The sequence below is a fragment of the Carcharodon carcharias genome, chromosome 9 (genome assembly GCF_017639515.1).
Source record: "Carcharodon carcharias isolate sCarCar2 chromosome 9, sCarCar2.pri, whole genome shotgun sequence".
In the NCBI taxonomy this organism is placed as follows: domain Eukaryota; kingdom Metazoa; phylum Chordata; class Chondrichthyes; order Lamniformes; family Lamnidae; genus Carcharodon; species Carcharodon carcharias.
The window spans coordinates 62572196-62598191 of NC_054475.1; the positions used below are offsets into that span (position 1 = coordinate 62572196).

General features: G+C 43.9%; 1 protein-coding gene across 2 annotated transcripts in view; it reads left to right on the forward strand.

Annotated features, from left to right (window-relative positions):
- Positions 1 to 271: 271 nt before the first annotated feature.
- Positions 272 to 25996, forward strand: part of LOC121282333 (leukocyte surface antigen CD53-like) — a 77894-nt gene continuing 52169 nt past the window's right edge. Inside the window, exons 1-2 of one of the 2 annotated variants that reach the window (XM_041196026.1) lie at positions 272 to 438; positions 12013 to 12106. In XM_041196026.1, the coding sequence (XP_041051960.1) occupies positions 12060 to 12106 (47 nt within the window). In that variant the 5' untranslated portion in view covers positions 272 to 438; positions 12013 to 12059. The remainder of the gene's footprint in view (positions 439 to 12012; positions 12107 to 25996) is intronic. The other variant, XM_041196027.1, reaches the window with a different exon arrangement.

Here is a 25996-nt window from a genome sequence, read left to right on the forward strand (position 1 = left end):
CATACGAGTTGTTTGACCTGTTTAAATGAAGCTGTGTTCATACACAAAACCTGACCAAATTAGACAGTGCAATGAATTATGTTGGCAGCAGCAACATAGGAAGTCTTACTCATGCTGCCCTTCCATTTTGTTCTAACTGGCAAAGGCGTAGTGAGCAACGAAACTATTCGCTAAACAGGAATCTGCTGTCACTGTGTTGCAATATCATTAGCGTGACATAAATGCATAGTAACTTCCCCCCTTCCCCCCTTCCCCCACCCTGCTCAGGCTGACAGGAAAGGGAACTAACGACAAAAGACTGAAAGCAAGAAGCAGTTGTTAAAAAAAAAAGCTTCCTTCAGAGCGGAACAACAAACGTCCAGCTACCTGAGGCTCCGAAAAACCGGGCAGATTGGTGAACTCAGAGGGAGATTTCCGAGCACACCAGTCACTGGCAAGGTACGGATCAGATTGTGCTAAATTGCAGCTCCCTCCAACAGCCCAGGCAGAGTTCAGTAGAGATGAGAAAGCAGAAGGAAAAACTAGTAAAACTTGGAAATGACTGTTACTGGTCCGAGCTGGAGACCCATTTTAAGGTATACAAGACCAGTTCGGACCAGTACCAGTCATTTCCCAAGTTTTACTGGATTTTCTTCTAGGCTAAAAAGTTCAATTGTTTTGTCAAATCAGCGATAGATTGCTTAGTGATAAAAGCAAAGAACTGCAGATGCTGGAAATCCAAAACAAAAACAGAAACAGAAATACCTGGAAAAACTCAGCAGGTCTGGCAGCATCGGCAGAGAAGAGCACAGTTGACGTTTCGAGTCCTCATGACCCTTCAACAGAACCATTCTGTTGAAGGGTCATGAGGACTTGAAACGTCAGCTGTGCTCTTCTCCACCAATGCTGCCAGACCTGCTGAGTTTTTCCAGGTATTACTGTTTCTGTTCTTGCTATAGATTGCTTAGTGTTCAGTTGCTCAGTACTCAGGGACAAACACAGCCATGGCTCACATGTAGCTCTGTGTGTCACAGGTCCTGGGTTCAAACCCTCACTCCAGAGATACTTGAGAACAAAGTTTAGGCTGAGTCTCTCTCCAGTGCAGCACTGAGGGAGTGTCGTCTTTTGAATGAGATATTTAAACCAGGGCTCCTATCTACCATCTGCTTGTAAAAAAAATGCCTTGGCATTATATCGAAGAAGAACAGGCGAGTTCTCCGTCCTGATCTGGCCAATATTTATTTGTCAGTCAACATCAGTAGAACAGATCATCCGGTCACTGTCAGGTTGCTTGTATAAATTGACTGCCCTTTATTACAACAGTGACTACACTTCAAAAAATGCTTCTTTTTTAATTCTTTCATGGGCTGTGGGCATCACTGGCAAGGCCAGCATTTATTGCTCATCCCTAATTGCCCTTGAACTGAGTGGCTTGTTAGGCCATTTCAGAGGGCAGTTAAGAGTCAACCACATTGCTGTGGGTCTGGAGTCACATGTAGGCCAAACCAGATGAAAGGACATTAGTGAACTAGATGGGTTTTTACAACTTTTGATGATAATTTCATTACACCATTACTTTCAATTTCAATTTTTATTTTAATGGATTGAATTTAAATTCCACCAGCTGTCATGGTGGGACTTGAGCCAATGTCCCTGGGGCATTAGGCTGGGTCCCTGGATTACTAGTCCAGTGACACCACCATCTCCGTCCCCCTGTAAACAGCAAGGTTTCTTGGGGCATCCTAAGTTTGTGAAAGGAGATATATAAATGCAAGTCTTTCTGTTAAGTAGAAGGAATATTGGAAACGTGGAATAAAAACAGAAGATAGTGGAAGTACCCAAGAAGTAAAGGGGGCCATTTAACCTAAAACTCCCTTAAACGTCCTGCCCCTATCCACTCTGGGTAGAAAATTGAAGCAATTAGATCGTCTGCCTAGCTGCTTCCCATTAACTTCAACAGTAGTTAAAACAGACAGAGTGTTACAGAGGCAGCTAATGTGATCACATCGGGATCCAACTGAGCAGGCTTAGAATCATATAGCAGAGCAATCGGCCTATCATGCTTGTGACAGCTCCTTGAAAGTAGTCCTACTCCCCTGCTTTCACCCCATAGCCCTGCATATTTTACCCTTTAGGTGCCTATCCAATCCCTTCTGAAAGTTATGAGTCTGTTCCACCGCCCTGGTCCGAACTCGTCTTGTATACTTTAAATGGAACAACTGTAAGAACTGGAAAGTAAGAGTACTGGTCCACACTATTTCTTTTCCTTCTGGGGAGTGAATTCCACATCATAACAATGCGCTGCGTAAAGGATGTCTCCTCATCTACTTTCTGCTCCCGTTTGTCAAATATCTTAAATCTGCATTGTCCGTTTAACAACCATCCACTCCTCTTTACTGTTTCTCGCAAAAGTCTTCATGATTTTGCACATCTCAAATTTCTTTTCATCTCCTCTGCCCTGAAGGGAACATCCCCAGCTTCCCCAGTCTCTCCAAAAAACTAATGTCCCTCTTCCCTCTAGTATATCTCCTCTTAACCCTCTGTAAGGTTAGGTTAGGCTCAAATGAGCCGCTATGATTTGAGCAGCGGTCCTGCCCCTGAGTGAACTCACTACACTTGGTCCAGATGGAGGGGCCTCAGGTAAAACTCAACCTGTTCTTCTGTCATTCAGCCACTGATTGACCCACCCGGTATTTCCAGCACCTTCTATTGATTCTCTTCCAGTTGTCAGCCAAAGCAGACATGTGGCCAATAGGTAGCAGGGCAGGAGGACAAGGTGGTGAAGAAAGCATATGGAATGCTTTCCTTTACTGGGTGAGGTATTGAATAAAAAAGCAGGGATGTAATGATGGAACTGTATAAAACGCTGGTTAGGCCACAGCTGGAATTTTGTTTACAGTTCTGGTCACCACATTAGTGACTGGAAGCCAGTGTCCAGTGGCATACCACAGGGATCTCTGCTAGGTCCCCTATTATTCGTTATTTATATAAACGACGTAGATGACTATGTGGGGAGTAGGATTAGTAAGTTTGCAGATGACACAAAGATTGGCCGGGTGGTTAACAGTGAGGTTGAGTGTCTTGGGCTACAGGAAGATATAAATGGGATGGTCAAATGGGCAGATAAGTGGCAGATGGAATTTAACCCTGAAAAGTGTGAGGTGATACACTTTGGAAGGAGTAATTTGACAAGGAAGTATTCAATGAATGGCATCACACTAGGAAGTTCTGAGGAACAAAGGGACCTTGGCATGTGTGTCCATAGATCTCTGAAGGCAGAGGGGCATGTTAGTGGGGTGGTGAAAAAGGCATATGGGAGACTTGCTTTGTTCAATCGAGGCATAGATTACAAAAGTAGGGAGATCATGTTGGAGCTGTATAGAACTTTGGTGAGGCCACAGCTGGATTACTGTGGGCAGTTCTGGTCATCGCATTATAGGAAGGATGTGATTGCAGTGGAGGAGGTGCAGAGGAGATTCACCAGGATGTTGCCTGGGATGAAACATTTAAGTTATGAAGAGAGGCTGGATAGAGTTGGATTGTTTTCGTTGGAGCAGAGAAGACCGACGGGCGACCTGATCAAGATGTACAAGATTATGAGGGGCATGGACAGGGTGGATAGGGAACAGCTGTTCCCCTTAGTTGAAGGGTCAGTGACGAGGGGACAGATTTGGTCCCAGTAGACTGGGCAGGAAGACTACAAGGTAGGACAGTTGATGAACAGTGGCAGATATTTAAGGAGATATTCATTTCCTCCCAAGTAAAATATATCCCAATGAGGAAGAAAGATGTTAAGAGGGGGTAAAAGCACCCATGACTAAGCAAGGAAGTTAAAGCTAACTTAAAGGCAAAAACTAACGCATACCAAATTGCAAAGGTCAGTGGCAGGCTGGAAGATTGGGAAACTTTTAAAGATCAACAAAGGGTTACTAAAATTAATAATAAAAAGAGCAAAAGTAAATTATGAAAGAAAACTAGCGCAAAATGTAAAAAACTGATAGCAAAAGTGGAGGAAACTAGTACCACCCCAAGAGTAACAGGTGCAGAAGATATAGTGAAGGAGGAACTTAGAACAATCACCATCACTAGAGGAAAAGTACTAAGCAAACTATTGGGATTAAAGGGTTACAAGTCCCCAGGACCTGGTGGCCTAAATCCCAGGGTCTTAAAGGAAGTGGCAGCAGAGGTAGTGGATGCACTGGCTATAATATTCCAAAATTCCCTGGATTCTGGAAAGGTTCCAGTGCATTGGAAAAATGCTAATATAACATCCTTATTCAAAAAGGTGGGGAGGCAGAAGGTAGGAAACTATAGACCAGTTAGTTTAATGTCTGTCATTGGGAAATTGTTGGAATCCCTTATTAAGGAAGTGGTAATAGGACATTTGGAAAGTCAAAATGCAATCCATCAGAGTCAGCATGGTTTTATGAAGAGTAAATCTTGTTTAACTAATTTGCTAGAGTTCTTTGAAGATGTGACAGGCAAAGTGGATAATGGGGATCCTGTAGATGTAGTATATCTGGACTTCCAGAAGGCCTTTGATAAGGGGCCGCACAAAAGATTAATACACAAGATAAGATTCACATGGAGTTAGGGGTAATATATTAGCTTGGACAGAGGATTGGCTAACCAACAGAAAGCAGAGAGTTGGGATAAATGGGTCTTTTTCTGGATGGCAAGCTGTAACTAGTGGGGTGCCACAGGGTTCAGTCCTTGGGCCCCAACTATTTACAATCTAGATTAATGACTTGGATTCAGGGGTAGAAGATACGGTAGCTAAATTTGCAGATGACACCAAAATAGGTGGGAAAGTAAGTTGCAATGAAGAAATAAGAAATTTACAAATGGATATGGACAGGTTAGGTGAATGGGCCAAAATTTGGCAGATGGAGTTTAACGTGGATAAGTGTGAGGTTATCCATTTTGTTCAGAAGAAAAAAAAGGCAGCTTATTATTTAAGTGGAGAGAAACTTCTGAATGCTTCAGTGCAGAGGGATCTGGGTGTCCTCGTGCATGAATCGCTGAAAGCTAGTATGCAGGTACAGCAGGTAATAAGGAAGGCAAATCGAATTTTGGCATTTATTGCTAAAGGGATAGAGTATAAAAATAAGGAAGTGTTGTTGCAACTGTACAAGGCATTGGTGAGACCGCACCTGGAGTACTGTGCGCAGTTTTGGTCCCCTTACTTGAGGAAGGATGTAGTTGCACTGGAGGCGGTTCAGAGGAGGTTCACTAGATTGATTCCAGAGATGTGGGGCTTGTCTTATCAGGAGAGATTGAGTAGTTTAGACCTATACTCGCTAGAATTTAGAAGAATGAGAGGAGATCTAATTGAGGTATATAAGATGCTAAAGGGGATAGACAAAGTAGACATGGAGCGGATGTTTCCCCTTCTGGGGCATTCTAGAACGAGAGGCCATAGTTTTAGGCTAAGGGGTGGTAGATTTAAATCAGAGGTGAGGAGGATTTACTTTTCTCAAAGGGTCCTGAATCTGTGGAATTCACGACCTCAGAGTGTAGTGGATGCCGGAACACTGAATAAACTTAAGGAGGAGATGGACAGATTTTTGATTAGTAATGGGTTGAAAGGTTAGGGGAAGAGAGCGGGAAATTGGAGTTGAGGCTGAAATAAGATCAGCCATGATCGTATTGAATGGCGGGGCAGGCTCCAGGGGCTGAATTGCCTACTCCTGCTCTTAGTTCTTATGTTATGTTCTTATGTTCTTATAAGTCCAAGGTGAGGGGCAGGAGGTTTAGGGGGGATGTGAAGAAAAACTTTTTTCCCAGAGGGTGGTGACGGTCTGGAATGCACTGCCTGGGAGGGTGGTGGAGGCGGGTTGCCTCACATCCTTTAAAAAGTACCTGGATGAGCACTTGGCATGTCATAACATTCAAGGCTATGGGCCAAGTGCTGGTAAATGGGATTAGGTAGGTAGGTCAGGTGTTTCTCACATGTTGGTGCAGACTCAATGGGCCGAAGGGCCTCTTCTGCACTGTGTGATTCTGTGATTCTGTGATTACAAGGACATAATTGCTCTGGAGAGAGTGCAGAGGAGATTTACAAGAATGTTGACAGGGCTTGAAAATTGCAGCTATGAGGAGAGATTGGATAGGTTAGGGTTATTTTCCTTAGAACAGAGGAGGCTAAGGGGTGAGCTAATTGATGTGTATAAAATTATGAAGGGCCAAGACAGAATAGACAGGAAAGACTTGTTTCCCCTCACTGATGGTCAATTACCAGGGGACAGAGATCTAAGGTGATTGGTAGAAGGATTAGAGAGGACGTGAGGAAAAACTTTTTCACCCAGATGGTGGTAGGTGTGTGGGATTCACTGCCTAAGTTGGTGGTTGAGGCTGAAACACTCAACTCATTTAAAAGGTACTTGGATCTGTATCTGAAATGCTGTAACCTGCAAGGCCATGGACCAGATGCTGGAAAGTGGGATTAAAATGAGTGGCTAGCTTCTTTATTCTCTTTTTGGCTGGTGCAGACATGATGGGCTGAATGGCCTCTTCCTGCACTGTAACTTTTCTATGGTTCTATGGATATTTCTAAAAGGGGATCCCCTGACAGGACTGGAAAGCTGGGTTTGGGAAGCTGCTGCACCTGTAGGTTTGAATTTAATGTATTTGGGACAAGCCAGTGAAGAAAGGTTTGTGATCAGGGTATTCCCAGTCTTTAAAACTATTGGAAATGGAGGGGGAACTTACTGGATTCACTAAGCTTACTTGAACACAAGGCAGAAGTGAGGTACCTAACAAATACCCTCTGAACATTATATTCCGGTAAGAGGAAGGTGGCTGGGGCTGCATGGAAAGAGCAGTATTTCAACTAAATGTGTAGCCCTATCTGAGAGCTAGTATGAACACCATTGGCTGAATGCCCTCTGTCTGTGATGTAATATTTGATAAATATGATAGTTCCACATTGCTGACTGGAAGGCTAAATCTGGTTAGAATTGTGCATTACATAGGAATGGCCAGTTATTTCTAGACAGGGCGGTCAGTAATCTAGCCAGGGAGTTTTCAGTTATATTTCACTGTTCTGAGTGTTACTTTGACATAATGAAGGGAGCACTCAAAAAACAACAGGAAGATATCGTCCTTGCATTCAAATTGAAGCTAAGTTGTTGATGTGGTTTGTTGGCTAGAGTTACCATTACATGGCAGCAAACAGAAACTGTTGTTACATTGATACCACATGAATCATTCCCGAGTAACAAACTCCAGCGAGCTCATCGCTATTTCCCCATCAACAAACTCCAGCAAAACTCATCACTATCTCCCCTATAACAAACTCCAGCAAACCCCATCATGATCTCCCCAATAAGAAACATCAGCAAAACTCATCACTAACTAACAACAAACTCCAGCAAAACTCATCACTATCACGCCAATAATAAAATCCAGCAATCATCACCATCTCCCCAATAATAAAATCCAGCAAACATCATCAGTAACACCCCAATAACAAATGCCACCAAACCTCATGACCATCTCCCTAATAAAGACTCCAGTCAACCTCCTCACTATCTCTGGAATACCAAACTCCAGCGATACTCATCGCTAACTCCCTAATAACAAATTCCAGCAAACCTCATCACTATCTCCCTCATAACAAACTCCAGCAAACCTCATCCCTGCCTCCCCAATAACAAACTCCGCCAAACCTTATGTCTATCCCCTTATAAAAAACTTCAGTAAACATCTCAATACCTCCAGAATACCAAACTCCAGTGATCCTCATCAATATCTCCTGAAAAACAAACTCCATCACACCTCATCAATATCTCTGCAATACAAAACTGCAGCAAATCTCATCACTATCTCCCTAAAAAGAAACTACAATAAACATCACCATGAACTAACTAATGACAAACTCCGGCAAACATCATTACTATCTCCCTAATGAAAAATTCCAACAAACCTCATCACTACCTCCCCAAAAACAAACTCCAGCAAACCTCATCACTATCTCCACAAGAACAAACTCCAGCAAACCTCATCACTATCTCCCCAAGAACAAACTCCAGCAAAACTTATCACTATCTCCCCAATACAGAGCATGGAATCGTTGAATTGTTATGGTGCTGAAGAAGCCATTTGACCCATTGTGACTGCTGTGGCAAACCAACTACCAACTACATCAAACTTCATCACTGTCTCCCTAATTCCAAACTGGAACAATCATTCTCTTCAGATTTCTGATTTGTTGAGCTACAATTTTTAAAATGCTGCTATCTCAGGTGATGTTTGCCCATCATCATTTTAATGCCTCCCCGACATCATTAAAAATGGTTTACCCTATCATTATCACATTGCTGATTGTGAGGTCTTGCTGGTTGCAATGGGCTGCCAGGTTCCCTTAATTCCAACAGTGACTACAGCTTTTCATTAATTGTAAACCAGGGTCACCCTGAGCTTGTGAATGGAAAGCCATTCTTTCTCAGACTGGAGATTCAATTCTGAGGACGTCAAGTGAAAGTTTCTGTTATGTAGCAATAACGTCAATGTGTTATGAAGATATCTTCTGTAGTGGTATTTCTAGACAAATGACTAAACAGAATCTTCTTGGACATGTTTACTGTTTATCTTTCAATGTCAGAGTGGAAATCTTTACAAATATGTTAAGAACATTGCAACACATATTAAGCTGAGGAACACTTAACAAGGATGTAAAAACAAAAACAGGCAGTGACCACCTGTCCAGTTTCCTTTACATTGGCTGTAACAGAGAAGAAGAACTTTTGGGAGGGGTCAGTCAATCTGCTACAACCCAAGCCCCTGCCCATGTTAAACAATGTGTGCAATATTTCAGTGCAGTCATGGTGTCAGTTGTGGCTCAATGTTCCACTCTCACCATGAAGTCTAAAAGCTGTGGGTTCAAGTCCCACACCAGCAGCTTGAACATGTAATCCAAGCTAGCACTCCAATGCAGTACTGCATTGTGTTACACTCCAATGCAGACTGCACTGTGCTACACTCCAATGCAGTGCCATCCTGTGCCACACTCCAATGCAGTACTGCCACACTCCAATGCAGACTGCACTGTGCTACACTCCAATGCAGTGCTAACCTGTGCCACAATCCAATGCAGTGCTAACCTGTGCCACACTCCAATGCAGTACTGCCCTGTACCACATTCCAATGCAGACTGCACTATGCCACACTCCAATGCAGACTGCACTGTGCTACACTCCAATGCAGTGCCATCCTGTGCCACACTCCAATGCAGTACTGCCACACTCCAATGCAGACTGCACTGTGCTACACTCCAATGCAGTGCTAACCTGTGCCACAATCCAATGCAGTGCTACCCTGTGCCATACTCCAATGCAGTACTGCCCTGTACCACATTCCAATGCAGACTGCACTATGCCACACTCCAATGCAGACTGCACTATGCCACACTCCAATGCAGACTGCACTGTGTTACACTCCAAGTCAGTACTGCCACACTCCAATGCAGACTGCACTCTGCCACACTCCAATGCAGTACTGCCCTGTGCCAGACTCCAATGCAGACTGCAGTGTGCCACACTCCAGTGTAGTGCTACGCTGTCCTACACTACATGTGCAGTACTACACTGTTCTACACTACAAGTGCAGTACTACGCTGTGCTACAATCCAATGCAGTGCTGTGCTACACTCCAATGCAGTGCTGCAATGTGCTACACTACAGTGCAGTGCTATACTGTGCTACACTCCAATGCAGTGCTACACTGTTGGAGGTGGCCTATTTCAGTTCAGATGTTGAGCAAGGCCCCATTTGCTCCCTCAGGTTGGTGTTAAAGCCTTTATGATAATATTTGAAGAGGAGCACTGAGTTTTCCCTGGGCTTCCGACCGATGTTTATTCTCAATCAACATCACAAAATTAGATTATCTAGCCATAATCTCATTGCTGTTTGTGGGAACTTGCAGTGCGCAAATTCTCTGCTGTGTTACAACAATAGCTACACTTCAAGAACTACTTCATTGTCTCTGAGAGCTTTGAGACATCCTGAGTTGCACAAGGAACTTTAAAACTGCAAGTTTTTCCTTTTTTAAATGTTGGGGTGATGGGTCCTGAATGTGTTGTGCCCAGTATGAGGTAGGGGGAGCAAGGAGGGCAGAGAGACAAATCAAGTTTTCTGTAGACTACAGGTACTTTGAGAGACTTGAGGATAAAGAAAGAACCAAAAACAATCTGGCAACATCTTCAGGATACTGGGATATTCACTAGCACACAGCTCAAACCAATGGGAACAGACCATTCTGTTTCCCAGGAGTGCGGAAAGGATCGGGATTTTCATGGTTTTTCAATAGTCCCATTAAAATAGCATCAAACATGAGCAGTATGCCCTGTTTTATGCCTTTAGGCTTGCCAACTGTGATTAAATGTATTCCTGGAGGTATCATCACGTGACTTGCCCCTATGCTCCAGCCATTAGTCGGCCAACACATCCATCCTTGTGATGCACTACCTTCCTGTGTCATCTGGAAAGCAAAAAGACTCATTACCCAATTGGATGATGCTTGACTCTCAGCCAAATAACCTTGTTATTCCATTTTCAATATTTTTATATCTGGTAAAGAGAAATGTTCAAAGAAAATGACAAAAAAACAATCTTTCTTCATGTCCCGATGATTTTTCTCCAGGGCTGCACACAGCAGTGTCCTGGACACTGATCTTCAATTCCTGGAGACTCCAGGCCAAGCCTGGAGGATTGACAACCCAATATGTTTTACACAAGACTTACACGTAATGGAAAACAGTGGGCTGCAGCTTCCATTTTCTCTGCTTTCAGTTAGCTGTCTGCATCTTTTTTAAGCTTCTTACTGTTTAACTCATTTCAGAGATATAGAATCATGTGACTGATCATGCAGTTAAATATAAAGTTTCCACCTATATGTCCCCAGTCTCTGAGATACAGCTGTTCATTATCATTCTGAATGAGAATCACCAGCCCAAAGACACAGCTCATTCCATGATCCCACTGTTTCCCCATGGCCCAATATCAGTTCCAAACTAATCCCTATCGGCCTGACTTCTTCTGTAATTCTGTATCCTCCACTGATTCAGATGTTCAGAAACTATTTACCCTTAAAAGTGCAACCATCTCAACCATTTTAGCAAAGCATTCGTGATCCAACAACTCCCTGCAAGAAGAAATTTCTGATAACCTTCCCCCTCATTTAGTGACAATTTGGAATTGATGATGTGTGTCACTCACCCGATGTTAATTTACGGGCTACCGTCCTGACTGATAACCCTGAGGTAATGGGGGCATTAAATCTTTAAACCCTTCACTGGCATGTGAGACTGAAAAGTGGCTCTGAAATGTGTGCACCCTTCTTAGAGGGTCGTGTGCAGCATGGCATCTTGGCAAAGGGGTTTATGTGCACATGGCTGTCACAGGCAAAGAAAGCCAGCACTTGTCACTCATCCCTAATTTCCCTTGCATTGAGTGGCTTACTAGGCTGTTTTGAGGGAAGTTAAGAGCCAACTACATTGCTGTGGGTCAGGAGTCACATGTAAGCCAGACAGGGAAAGGAGGCAGATTACCTTCGCTTAGAGACAGGAATGAACCAGACGGGCTTTTACAAAAATCACTGATAGCTGTCATGGTGATATTAGCTTTTTAGTCCAGATTTGTTAATTGAATTTAAATTCCACCAGCTGCTATGGTAGGATTCAAACCCATTCCCCCAGAGGATTAGCCTGGGCTAATATATTACCAGCCTAATGACATGGCCACTACACCATCGTCTCCACTTAGTGATTAGTGGCAGCATGCAAAGCAGTTAGATAATGATGCCAATCCACATGCAATGTTAATTTAAAGCCTTCATTACCATTTTCAAACTATCCTTTCCAGCCAAGTGCCAGCCCTAACCTTGCATTGCATTCCATTACCTACATTATAACAGTGACGTCACCTCAAACAGCAGCTGTAAAGCATTTTGGGACATCCTGAGGTAATGAAAGGTGCTTTAGAAATGCAAGCCTCTTTTTCATTCACTCCTCCGTTCTCTCTTTCTTTCATACAGCTGAACATGACATTTAAACTGAATGAAGGACACCTACATCCCATGAAATGAATGATAAAAGCATGCTGTTTCCAGGCAAGGGGGCCCAGGGCAGGTGATGAGTGCTCGAGTGATGGATACCCAAGTAATAAGTGCCTGGATGATGAGTGCCTGGGTGATGGGTGCACAGGGTGATGGGTACCCAGGTGATGGGTGCCTGGGTGGGGCTTTCTTGAGCATTACTGGGAGAATACAGACAGGCTATACAGAAGGAGGAGGAGGAAGGGATAGAGAAGAACGCTCAGCAGGAGGCTAGATTTCTTCTTATATTCTTCTTGAGATGTATGTACCCATGACAAGGCAGCATTTGTTGCCCATCCCAAATTACCCAACTGCATGGCTTGTTCAGTCCCATCAAATGGAATTTAAGTAGAAACAACATTGGAACCACAGATAAGTCCAGGCTGGGTCAGGACACTCCTCAAAGGGCATTAGTGAATTAGTTTGTATAACCTAACACCATCCATTTACCGTTGCTAGCTTGTGATTCCAATTTTTTAAAATGTTCATTTTATTCTTCCACAGGATGTGGGCATCGCTGGCTATGCCAGCATTTGTTGATCTTTTTTTTGCCTTTGAGAAGGTGCTGGTAGGGTTGTCACCTCCCCCATTAGAATGGCTGAGAATCTACCAGAATCAGCGCCAATCCCCCGGCGGCCAAAGGTAGCAATCCAGGAGGTTTTAAAACAATATTTTTTAACAAATTAGTCCAATAAATCATCATCAGTAACTACCAAGAAGGGGGAAGAAACTGCAGCTCCCATCATTATGAGTCAATGCCACACAGTGACATCATATCCAGCGCAGCACTGCCCAATCAAATTCAAACCTTAAACCCAAAAAAAAAGGCCAAGAGAATTCTGATTGGCTGGGATTTTGGTGGGCTGCAAAGCGATTGGTGGGATTTGAATTTCATTGAGGGATCAGGCATGAGCAGCAAGCGTTAGTCCAATTGCGATGGGTGTGAACAGGAGTTCAGATAACGTCATTTTGTTAAAAACACAAATGGAGAGAGTGAAAAATAATTGTCCTCATTTTTAGCAGCTTTTAATATCCCTGTTTCAGACCGTGGTGTCGGATCTTGCATTGAGTTCCTTAAGAGTGATTAAAATATATTTTTCCTCCAAATTTTAATCATTACTCACACTTGCTGCGAACTGGTACCAGTTCCCTGATTAAAGTTGGTTTGCTTTCCTCTCTCCCACTCCCTTAAAACTCACTCTCGCCACATTTCCAACTTTCCATGACATCACTTTCTCTGACATCTCCGGAGTATTTCCAGCCAGAGTTAGCAGGAGAAGAGTTACTCGTGGCAGGATTCCCAGTCTCTGACCTGCTCTTGTAACCACAGTATTTATGTGGCTAGTCCAGTTCAGTTTCTGGTCAAAGGTAAGCCCCAGGATTTTGATAGTGGGGGATTCAGTGATGGTAAAGCCATTGAATGGCAAGAGGTTAAATTGTCTCTTGTTGGAGTAGGTCAATGTGTGGCACTTGTGAGGTGTGAATGTCATGATGTGTGAATATTATGAGGCATGAATGTTGTGAGGCGTGAATGTTACTTGCCACTTGTCAGTCCAAGCCTGGACATTGTCCAGGCCTTGCTGTATTTAGACATGGACTGCTTCAGTTTCTGAGGTGTTGTGAATAGTGCTGAACATTGTGCAATCATCAGCAAACACCCCCACTTCTGACCTTATGATGGGAGGAAGATCACTGATGAAGCAGCTGAAGATGCTTGGGCCAAGGACACTACCCTGAGGAACTCCTGCAGTGATGTCCTGGAGCAACCACAGCCATGTTCCTTTGTGCTAGGTATATCCCCAACCGGCAGAGAGTTTCCCCCTTCCATCACTTTGCTGATGATGGAGAGTAGACTGATGGCGCAGTAACTGGCCAATTTGGATTGGTCCTACTTTTTGTGTACAGCTCAAACCTGGGCAAATTTCCACATAGCTGAGTAGATGCCAGTGTTGTAGCTGTACTGGAACAGCTTGGCTAAGGGTGCGACAAGTTCTGGAGCACAAGTCTTCAGTATTATTGTTGAAATATTGTCAGGGACCATAGCCTTCGCAGTATCCAGTGCCTTCAGCCATTTCTTGATATCAGGTGGAATGAATCAAATTGGCTGAAGACTGGCAGCTGTGATGCTGGGGACCTCCAGAGGAGGCCAAGATGGATCATCCACTTGGCACTTCTGGCTTAAGATGGTTGCAAATACTTCAGCCTTGTGCTTAGTACAGATGTGCTGGGTTTCCCAATCATTGAGGATGGGGATATTATCCTCCAGAGAGTTGAACTGAGTTGACTTAATATTTGCAAACTGCAGAGTTAGGTTCAACTCAAGGATTAGGATCAGGATTAAGGTTAGGATTGTGGTTACAGTTACAGTTAGAATCAAATTAGGACCCCTGGGGTTAAATTCAGAGTTAGGATTGAGCTCAGGATCAGCTTTAGGGTCACGGTTATGGCCATCATTAAGCTTATAGTTAGGGTTAGGATAATATTTTGATGATGGTTAGAGTTAGGAACAGTGTTTGGTTATGTCTAAGGTTCAGGTTAGAAATAGAATTCATTAATATTTAGAGTTTTAGGTTTGGGATAGGACTCGATTATGGTAAGGTTAGGGATAAGGTTTCTGTTAGGATTAGGCAAACTGTCACAGAATCTTTATGGTGCAGAAGGAGGCCATTCGGCACATCGAGTCTGCACTGGCTCTCTGAAAAAGCATTCTACCTTGTCCCACTCCCCTGCCTTATCCCCATAACCTTGCACATTCTCTCTTTTCAGATAGCAATTCAATTCCCTTTTGAATACCTCGATCAAACCTGCCTGCGCCACCCTATCAGGAATTTGGTTCCACACTCCAAACACCCTCCAGGTGAAACATTTTTTCCCCTACATCACTCTTACTCCTTTTGCCAATTATTTTGAATCTGTGCCCTTTAGTTCTTGATGCTGTCTTGAGTGGGAACAATTTCTCACTATTTACCCTGTCCATGCCCCTCATGAAGATATGGTGAGACGGTATAAAATAAAGGGAGAGCAGGAACAGAGGGATCTCAGTGTATACGTACATAGGTCATTGAAAATGGCAGGGCATGTTGAGAGAGCTGTTAATAAAGTATATAGTATCTTAGGCTTTATTAATAGGGGCATTGAGTACAGGAGTAAGGAGGTCATGTTGAACTTGTATGAGACTCTAGTTAGACCTCATCTGGAGTACTGCGTCCAGTTCTGGGCACCATACTTGAGGAAGGACGTGAAGGGATTGGAGAGCATACAGGGCAGATTCACAAAAATGATTCCTGGGATGAAGAACTGTTTCTATGAGGATGGATTGGAGAGGTTGGGACTGTTTTCCTTGGAGAAAAGATGGCTGAGAGGAGACTTGATAGAGGTATTTAAGATTCTGAGGGGTATGGACAGGGTAAATATTGAGGAACTGTGGTCTACATGGACTTTAGCAAGGCTTTAGATAAGGTCCCTTATGGCAGACTGGTCAAGAAAGTAAGAGCCCATGGGATCCAAGGCAAAGTGGCATGTTGGATCCAAAATTGGCTGAGAGGCAGGAAGCAGAGGGTGATGGCACAGGGATGTTTCTGTGACTGAAAGTCTATTTCCAGTGGGGTTCCACAGGGCTCAGTGCTGGGGCCCTTGCTGTTTGTGGTGTACATAAATGATTTGGACTTAAATATAGGGGGTATGATCAAGACGCTTGTGGGTGACACGAAAATTGGTAGGGTGGTAAATAGTGAGGAGGGTGGCCGTAAACTGCAGGAGGTTATCAATGGACTGATCAGGTGGGCAGAGCAGTGGCAAATGAAATTCAACCTGGAAAAGTGTGAGGTAATGCACTTGGGGAGGGCTAACAAGGCAAGAGATTACACTATGACTGGTGGGGCCCTGGAAAGTACTGAAGACCAGAGGGACATTGGTGTGTATATCCATAGATCCCTGAAGGTAGCAGGGCAGTTAGATAAGGTGGTTAAGAAGGCATATGGGATACTTGCCTTTATTAGGCGAGGCATAGAATAGAGACCAGGGAGGTTATGCTGGAACTGTATAAAACTCTGGTTAGGCCACGACTGGAGTACTGCGTGCAGTTCTGGTCACCACATTATAGGAAGGATGTGATTGCACTGGAGAGGGTGCAGAGGAGATTCATCAGGATGCTGCCTGGGCTGAAGGGTCTGATTTATGAGGAAAGATTGGATAGGCTGGAGTTGTTTTCCTTGGAGCAGAGAGGTTGAGAGGAGACCTGATAGAGGTGTATAAGATAATGTGGGGCATAGATAGGGTGGATAGGAAGGCACTTTTTCCAATAGCAGAGGGGTCAATAACCAGGGAGCATAGATTTAAGGCAAGAGGAAGAATGCTAAGAGGGGAGTTGAGAAAAAAAGTTTTCATCCAGAGGATAGGAGGCTGGAATTCACTGCCTAAAAGGGTGTTTGAGTCAGGAACTCTGGTAATATTTAAGAAGTATTTAGATATTCACTTGTGTTGCATAGCCTCCAGGGCTATGGGCCAAGCGCTGGAAAATGGGATTAGTGTAGTCAGATCTTTGTTGACTGGCGCAGACACGATGGACCAAATGGCCTCCTTCTGTGCTGTAAACACCTATGAGTCTTTGTTCTCACTCAAGAGAGCATTAAGAACTAGAGGGCACAGACTCAAAGTAATTGACAAAAGGAGTAAACGAGATGTGGGGGAAAAAAAATTCATCTAGAGGGTAGTTAGAGTCTGAACAAACTTCTTGAAAGAGTGGTGCAGGCAGGTTTGACCAAGGTATTCAAAAGGGAATTGGATTGCTACCTGAAAAGAGAGAATGTGCAGGGGAGTGGGACTAGGTGGAATGCCCTTTCAGGGAGCCAGTGCAGACTCAAAGGACCGAATGGCCTCCTTCTGTACTGTAAAGATCTGTACTGTAAAGATACTGTGATACTCCTATCAAATCTCCTCTCCGCCTTCTTTTCTCCAAGGAAAAGAGTCCCACCCTCTTCAATCTATTCTCATAGCTGCTGTTCTTCATCCCAGGAATCATTCTTGTGAACCTCCTCTGTACTCTCTCCAATGCCTCACATCCTTCCTCAAGTATGGTACCCAGAACTGGACACAATTCTCCAGCTGAGGCTTAACTAGTGTCTTACACAAGTTCAACATGACTTCCTTACTCTTGTACTTAATGCTCCTATTAATAAAGCCTAAGATATTATATGCTTTATTAACTGCTCTCAAAATGCCCTGCCATCTTCAATGACAATGCACATATTCACCAATGGCCCTCTGTTCCTGCACCTCCTTCAGAGTTTCTCCCTTTATTTTCTACAGTCTCTGCATATTCTACCTGCCAAAATGAACCACCTCACACTTCTATGCATTGAACTTCATCTGCCACTTGTCTGTCCAATCCACCAATAAGTCTATGTCCTTTTGCAGTTCAAGACCATCCTCATCACAGTTGACAACGTTTCCAATCTGCACATCGTCATTTTGAAATTATGCCCTGCACACCACAATACAGATCATTATTATATATCAGGAAGAGCAAGGGTTCCAACACTGGCCCCCGAGGAACTTTACAACAAACCTTCCTCCCATCTGAAAAACAGCCCTTTATCACTACTCTGTTTCCTGTCACTCAGCCAATTTCTTATCCAAGTGCCTACTTTCCCTTTTATTCCATGAGCTAGAATTTTGCTCACAAGTCTGTTCTGTGACAAATGCGTTTTGAAAATCCACATACACCACATCAACAGCGTTACCCTTATCAACCTTCTCTGTTACCTCCTCAAAAAACAACAGCAAGTTAGTGAAACATAATTTTCCCTTAATGAATCCATGCTGGCTTTTATTAATTATCCTGCACTTGTCTAAATGATTATTGATTTTGTCCCGAACCATAGTTTCCAGAAGTTTCCCTACCGTTGAAGTCAAACTGACTGGTCTGTAGTTGTTGGCTTTATCCTTGCACCCCTTTTTGAACAAGGGTGTGACATTCACAATTCTCCTGGAGGAATTGAATAGGTACTTTGCATCAGTCTTCACGGTGGAAGACATGAGTAACATCCCCAAAGTTCAAGAGAGTCGGGGGACAGTATGGTGGCCAGTACCAAGGAGAAGATGCTAGGAAAACTGAAAGGTCTGAAGGTGGATAAACCACCTGGACTAGATGGATTACATCCAAAATTCTGAAGGAGATAGCTGAAGAGATAGTGGAGGCGTTAGTGGTGATCTTTCAGGAATTACTCGAATCAGGGAGGGTCCCAGAGGACTGGAAGTTCGCTAATGTAACCCCCCGCTGTTTAAGAAGGGAGTGAGGCAAAAGACAGGAAATTACAGGCCAATTAGCCTGATCTCAGTTGTTGGTAAGATTTTAGAGTCCATTATTAAGGATGAGATTTCAGAATTCTTGGAAGTGCATGGTAAAATAGGGCAAAGTCAGCATGGTTTCATCAAGGGGAGGTAATGCCTGACAAATCTGTTAGAATTCTTTGAGGAGGTAATAAGTAGGTTAGACAAAGGAGAGCCAAAGGATGTTATCTACTTGGACTTCCAGAAGGGCTTTGACAAGGTTCCCCGCAGGAGGCTGCTCAGTAAGATAAGAGCCCATGGTGTTAGAGGCAAGGTACTAGCATGGATAGAAGATTGGCTGTCTGGCAGGAGGCAGAGAGTGGGGCTAAGGGGGTCCTTCTCAGGATGGCAGCCGGAGACTAGTGGAGTTCCGCAGGGGTCAGTGTTGGGACCACAACTTTTCACTTTATAAATTAATGAACTAGATGAAGGAACTGAGGGCATCCTGGCTAAGTTTGCAAATGGTACAAAGATGGGTGGAGGGACAGGTAGTATTGAGGAGGCAGGGAGGCTGCAGAAGGATTTGGACAGGTTAGGAGAATGGGCAAAGAAGTGGCAGATGGAATACAACGTGGGGAAGTGTGAGGTCACGCATTTTGGTAGGAAGAATAGAGGCATAGACTATTTTCTAAATGAGGAGAGAATTCAGAAGCCTGGATTGAAAAGGGACTTGGGAGTCCTAGTCCAGGACTCTCTTAAGGTTAACTTGCAGGTTGAGTCAGTAGTTAGGAAGGCAAATGCAATGTTGGCATTTATTTCAAGAAGACTAGAATATAAAAGCAGGGATGTGCTGCTGAGGCTTTATAAGGTTCTGGTCAGACCACATTTAGAATATTGTAAGCAATTTTGGGCCCCGTATCACAGGACGGGTGTTCTGGCCCTGGAGAGGGTCCAGAGGAGGTTCACGAGAACGATCCCAGGAATGAAAGGATTAACATATGAGGAACGTTTGAGGACTCTGTGTCTATACTCGATGGAGTTTAGAAGGATGAGGGGGGATCTGATTGAAACTTACAGAATACTGTAAGTCCTGGATAGAGTGGACATGGGGAAAATGTTTCCATTAGTAGGAGAGACTAGGGCCTGAGGGCACAGCCTCAGAGTAAAGGGAAGACCTTTTAAAACAGAGATGAGGAGAAACTTTTTTAGTCAGAGAATGGTGAATCTATGGAATTCATTGCCACAGAAGGCTGTGGAGGCCAGGTCATTGAGTGTATTTAAGACCGAGATAGATAGGTTCTTGATTGGTAATGGGATCAAAGGGAGAAGGTGGCAGAATGGAGTTGAGAAACTTATCAGCCATGACTGAATGGCAGAACAGACTCGATGGGCCGGATGGCTTAATTTCTGCTCCTATGTCTTATGGTCTTATGGTCCTCTGGTACCTCCCCTGTGCCTAAGGAAGACTGGAAGAAAATTATTAGTGCCTGTGCAATTTCCACTCTTACTTCCCTCAGTACCCTCGGATGCAGCACATCCAGTTCTGGTGCCTTATCTATTTTAGGTAAAGATAGGCTTTCCAATGCCACCTCCTTCTCAATTGTAAATTCTTCGAATGTACCAGTTATCTCCTCTCTCACATCAGCCTGGATAGCACCTTCTTCGTTTGTAAAGGCAGATACAAAGAATTCATTTAATACCCCCACTATTTCTCCTGCCTCCACATGCAAGTTCCCTTTTCTATCCCTAATCAACCCTTCTCTTTCTTTTACCACACTTTTATTATTTATAGGCTTATAGAAGACATGGGATTCCATTTTATGTTCGCTGCCAGCCTCTTTTCAAGTCCTCTCCTTGCTTTTCTTATTAGTTTCTTCACTCCCTCTCTGGTCCTTCGACATTGAGCCTGATTCTCCATTGTATTTTCTATTTGTCGTACCCACACTTCTTCCTTTTCATCTTCACCTCTATCTCTCTCGTCATCCAGGGCATTCTGGATTTATATGTCCTACCTTTCTCTTCAAGGGAATACAGCTTGACATTACCTGCAATACTTTTTCTTTGAAGGTAGCCCATTGATCAGCCACCGTCCTTTCTTCCAACGTTTAATTCTAACTCACTAGACTCAGATGTATTCTCATCCCATTGAAGTTGGCTTTCCCCCAATTAATTATCCTTGCTCTGGATTGTTCCTTGTCCTTTTCCATGGCCAACTTAAACCTAATGATACAATGGTCACTGTCTGCTAAATGCTCTCCCAACTGTCAGTCTGCAATTATCTTTTCCTCAAACCAATTTTGAACTCCCTGGGCAGGATTTTGCCATCAGCGAGCGGGGGGTGTGTCCCGCTCACTGACATGTAAAATGATGCGGGATGATGTCGGGCGGAACCCCCGATATCACTGCGCCCCATTTAAATTTTCAGGAAGGTGGGGGTGCAGCAAAATCAGCTATGGGCCCGCCGACCTGTCAATAACCAATTGAGATCATTGACAGCATCATTTAAACAATTAAAGGACCTGCCCGTTCAACCTTAAGGCTGGCAGGCAGGCCAGGAGCCCTGGCGGGCTTCTGAAAAACATGAAATTTCATCCGCTGGCGGGATGAGGTTTCATGCAGGGTTTTAAAAAGTTGTCACATGAGGGGGATATGTTAGGGAATTAATTTTTTTCTATTTTTAATCTTTTTCAAAGTGGAAGCAATCTCCCTGAAGCAGCACTTAGCCTCAGGGAGATGTGCGCTCTTTCATGCGCATGTGTGAAAGAGCACACTCTCGCTTTTGGGGAATCCCCCCCCCCCCCACCAACCCCAGCCCGGACGTCACGCTGGGTGGGCCTTAATTGGTTCGCCCATGTAAAATGGCGGCGGGGTCCGCTTCCCCAGCAGGGATTGGCTCCCCGCCCGCCGGAGATCGAGTCGGGCCCGCTTGTCCTCAGGCAGAAAATTCTGCCCCTATCTCACCTTGCTTCCGTTCTCTGTGTCTCTCAAATTCACACCATTTATTGCTCAAACTCAAGTCACAGGCATTTTCAGGAATCAATAAACTTTGGTTATTGTAAAATTACATTAGATTTGTGAGATTTTAATTGGCAGATACCCTAAGATATTGGAATACTCACCTTGTTAGCTGAGCTCAGATCACACAACTGGCCAACTTCAATTGTAATTTTACGAAGCAAGATTATTCTCACACAAGAATATTTCTAAACTTTTACTTGTAGACTGCCACATGTTTGGTGTTTTATTTCCCTAAAACAACTTGGTCAGTTTTGAATAAAGTGAGGGGGCATAGTGCCGAGCACTTCCAGGTAAGGCAAAGGTTGCTTACAGGATACTGCACCCTCTCCACTTCATGTTAATGGTTACAGTGAGATCATGGTTTACTGGGGATCCACCCGTAAGCATTTCTGTACTCATGTTCCAAGTTGGTACAACTTTCCCTCAGAAGCTCCTCCCCTCCACCCTCAACCGTTTCCTTTTCTTCTAAGAAATTATGATTAAGCACTAACTCATTCCAACTGTTTATCAAAAAAGTCCCTCCTGCATCATCCAAACGTGTCAAATGTTACAGACATTTCATACCCATTACTCAACGGTAAATTCCACGCCCATCATAAGGGCCAGCCCAGGCAACATCACCCTCATGAACTCATTGCTCTGGCTGTGAACCTTTCTGTGAAAGGCTGCCTTCAACCTCTGACTGCACACCAGCCATTAATGGTAAGCAATATTGATGGCCTGTTTGTGACACTGCAGCCGACTGTAATGTGGCTGTAATTAAAAGTTAAATTCAACAAATACGATTTGTACAAATAAATTTGTAAGATCACAGCAAATGATACAGGCGAGGCCCTCTTCCCTCATTCCCTACTCCAGGTAATTGGCCTGAGATCTCCTCACTCTCATTGGATTGACTCACTAACCCATCGGCCACATGTCCCGGTCCCACTGTCTGAGTTCTGAGCTCAAAAATGAACTTCAAATCTAACAAGCGTTATGGGAACCTGCACTCTCGCCCCAAATGCGCATTTAGGAACCAAGGATTCCACTCCTATGCTCTGATGAGGGGATTATGGACATGGTGGAGTCTGAACATGGGGTCAGAGAGGAAGAGCAGCCCTCCCTTGTACACAGTGCTCTCACTGGGTCCTTAACTTTCATATGTGTTAAAGTTAGTGCCTCAGGGTAGGGTATTTTCAGGCAGGAAGTAGAAACAGGATGTGGGCTCACACTTAGAACAAAGGTGGCTGCTTGCACCAGTGCACTGTTCTGCTGCTGTTTGGTTGTGACAGTGAGAACTATGAAGCTTAGATCACTATGGAGGCTGCGGTCATCATTTGCGCATCCCATCAGTATTAATACACCAAGCTTCCTCTACTCCTTTCATAAGACCATAAGACATAGGAGCAGAAATTAGGCCATTCAGCCCATCGGCTCTGCTCCACCATTCAATCATGGCTGTTAGGTTTCTCAACGCATTCTCCCGCCTTCTCCCCGTAACCTTTGATCCCCTTACCAATCAAGAACCTATCTATCTCGGTCTTAAATACACTCAATGACCTGGCCTCCACAGCCTTCAGTGGCAATGAATTCCATAGATTCACTACTCTCTGGCTAAAGAAGTTTCTCCTCATCTCTGTTCTAAAAGGTCTTCCCTTTATTCTGAGGCTGTGCCCTCAGGTCATAGTCTCTCCTACTAATGGAAACATCTTCCCCATGTCCACTCTATCCAGGCCTTTCAGTATTCCATAAGTTTCAATCAGATCCCCCCTCATCCTTCTAAACTCCATCGAGTATAGACCCAGAGTCCTCAAACGTTCCTCATATGTTAAGCCTTTCATTCCTGGGATCGTTCTCGTGAACCTCCTCTGGACCTTCTCCAGGGCCAGAACCTTTCTTGGTTAATATTGTGTGGTCAGTGGGTCTCACAAACAAGTTCTGAGTGTTGTTTGATTGAATATTAACTGTTTATTTATAACACTTAGCTATGTACATATATACAGGATACACTCCAAGCCATGAACTAACTCCATGCTTGCTTTTACACAGATCTCTGTCCAGTCCACAATAGACCCTAGTCTCAGGTCATGTGTCTCTTTACATCACACTGTGGGCAATATTGTTTCCCAGTCCTACATTAACCCTTGCTATGCCTGATACTCTTATACTACATCTCCCCGCCAAAACTTTACCCAACATATTTATATTACAATCATGCTTCCCCTTCTCCCCCTTTCAAGTCTCTGACTTTATATATTCAGATGGTTTGGAGGCTTGACAATCCTCTAGATCTCGTTCAGGTCACATTCACTGGAGTGATAGGCTCTGTTGATTTGGGCAAGTTTTGTTGATTCAGAGTTTGATTTGTAGTCTGTGTTTCTGGCACTTGGTTGTCTTTTTCTGATGGCCTTTTTCCGCTCTTTGGAATTGATCCTCTCTTTGTCAACTTCCCATCTGCTCTGCTCGGGGACTACCAGCTTGTCCTGTTCTTTCCCGAGAGAGTGTTAAGTCAGGGTATGAATCCGGTTTTACTTTTCCATGTAGGCTGCCATGAGGGGTGGAAATAGCCTATTGGAAGAAGACAACCAAGTACCAGAAACAGACTGCAACTCAAACTCTGAATCAACAAAATGTGACCAAATCAACAGAGCCTATCACTCCAGCAAATGTGACCAGAACGAGACCTGGAATAATTGTCAAGCCTGCAGAGCGTCCAAATTTATAAAGTCCGCTGTGTTCTTTGTGTGGTTTGAAGGTATCTCTCCCTGCTCCTCATCAGTGGGCTCACCTTGCAGTCTGGCTTTTATCTGTGTTCTTCCGTGTGTCTCCGTGCCTCACTGAGCTGTGCTCTGGCGAGTTGATGGTTGCTAGTTCCTTGCTCTAACATCGTCTTGCAGCTTTGCGCATTGGCTGGAGGTTGCAGTGGCTAAGCCGTGGTGTTAACAGGTAGTGTGAAAATAACAGTTGGAGCCTGGGTTGGGGATCATTCTTCTGTTGCTGGCCATTTTCTTGTGTGTCTTCCACTCGAGGTCCAGTGGTGATTATCTGAAGCTTTGGCTGCTCTGACCAAAGAGCAGCTTCTGCCGCCTGCAAAGAAATTAGACAAACTGGCTCTGCAAAGCTCAAGAATCTCTTCATTTGTGAGCCTCTTGGGTAGTTGATGACGGAGGTTGTCTTGATATCTTCTGCCATTTTAAGAAGGTTAAGGGCAACACAGGCATCTCTGCTTAAGAGAGAAAAAGAGATAGTTTTGAATGACATACAGGACTTTGAATATTTGCTTGTTGCCACACCTTAGTGGTTTGAGGATCATGTCTAATGACCAAAATTCAGATTCTTCCAAGCCGCTAGAGTGGTGTGTCTGTCATTCGTAGCCAGTGGTCTTTCAACCATTGTTCCTTTACCTGAGAGGACTGTAACACTGCTTCCTGTGTCCAATGTGAAGTTGGTGAGCTGACCGTTCACTGAGATGTCCACATTCCAGAAAGAGAATCCATGATCTTTGACCTCACCCAAGAAGCACAGTTGGGTCTCTTCCTAGTGTGGTTCCTCAATCTCATGGATTGTTTTGGGATCCTCTGGCCGTCTGGGTGTCTTAGCTTTCCATAGCTTTCCAAAGTGTCCCAGTGACTCTTTCGAGTACAAACCCGTTTTCATCTGTTTCAGATGAAGTTACATAGTTTGCCATTGTGAGATTTGAACTCTTGATACTCTTTTTGAGTAAACCTGTTTCCATCTGTTTCAGATGAAGTTACATTGTTTCATAGTTTGCCATTGTGAGATTTGAACTCTTGATCTTGGGGTTACAAACCCAGTACCATAACCACTTGGCTATTTAGGCCAAGCCAAAGTGTCCCAGTGGTTGCAGTTGAAACAGTGCACTGAGATTGCTCTCACCTGGCAGGTCATTTGGCTCCACAGCACTGACATGCTCCCCTACCCTCTTGTGGTCAGTTTGAGTATTGCCTTCCTTGGCCTAGAGTCTCTTTGCCCTTTGGTTGTTTCATCAGCTGTTCAGTTGGGGTTGCTCTGTACCATGGCTTGTTTTTGCAAAACAAAATGAATTGGTGCTGTTAGCAGATTTCAGACTGCCTGACTATTTGGATGGCTTTTTATAGAGTCAGATCTTCCTCATTCTGCAATATCTGAAAGGGCATTATCAGCCACTCTGACAACAATTTTGTCCCTTATGAGTTCTGACTTTAGGCCACCATAGTAACAGCTTTCAGCCAATCTGTAAAATTTGTTTATAAAAGAGTCAACAGGTTCTCCAGGATGTTGGACATATTTGTTGAATTTCACTCTCTCGAAAATTTTGTTGCTTCTTAGATTAAAATGTGTATCAAATGATTTTAGAACTTCATCAAATTACCTGAGGATTTGTTTATTCCTTGCCTTGAAATAATATTATCGGCTATTAGACCTGAATAAAATAATGTATTCACTTGTTCAGCTTCTGTCATTCTATTTAATCCTGAAGCTATCAGGGACTTTAAGAATCTTTTGTACCTAAGTCCCCAATTTTATGTTTAGCCTGGCCCTTGAATCAGTCCAGCCTGGCCTGGTAATGTTGATTTGTTTTCTGTGGTTGCTTTAAAGTTCAGGTGATTACAGCTTTAAATGCTGTGCAGCTTTGGGGTGCAGTAACCGTTTT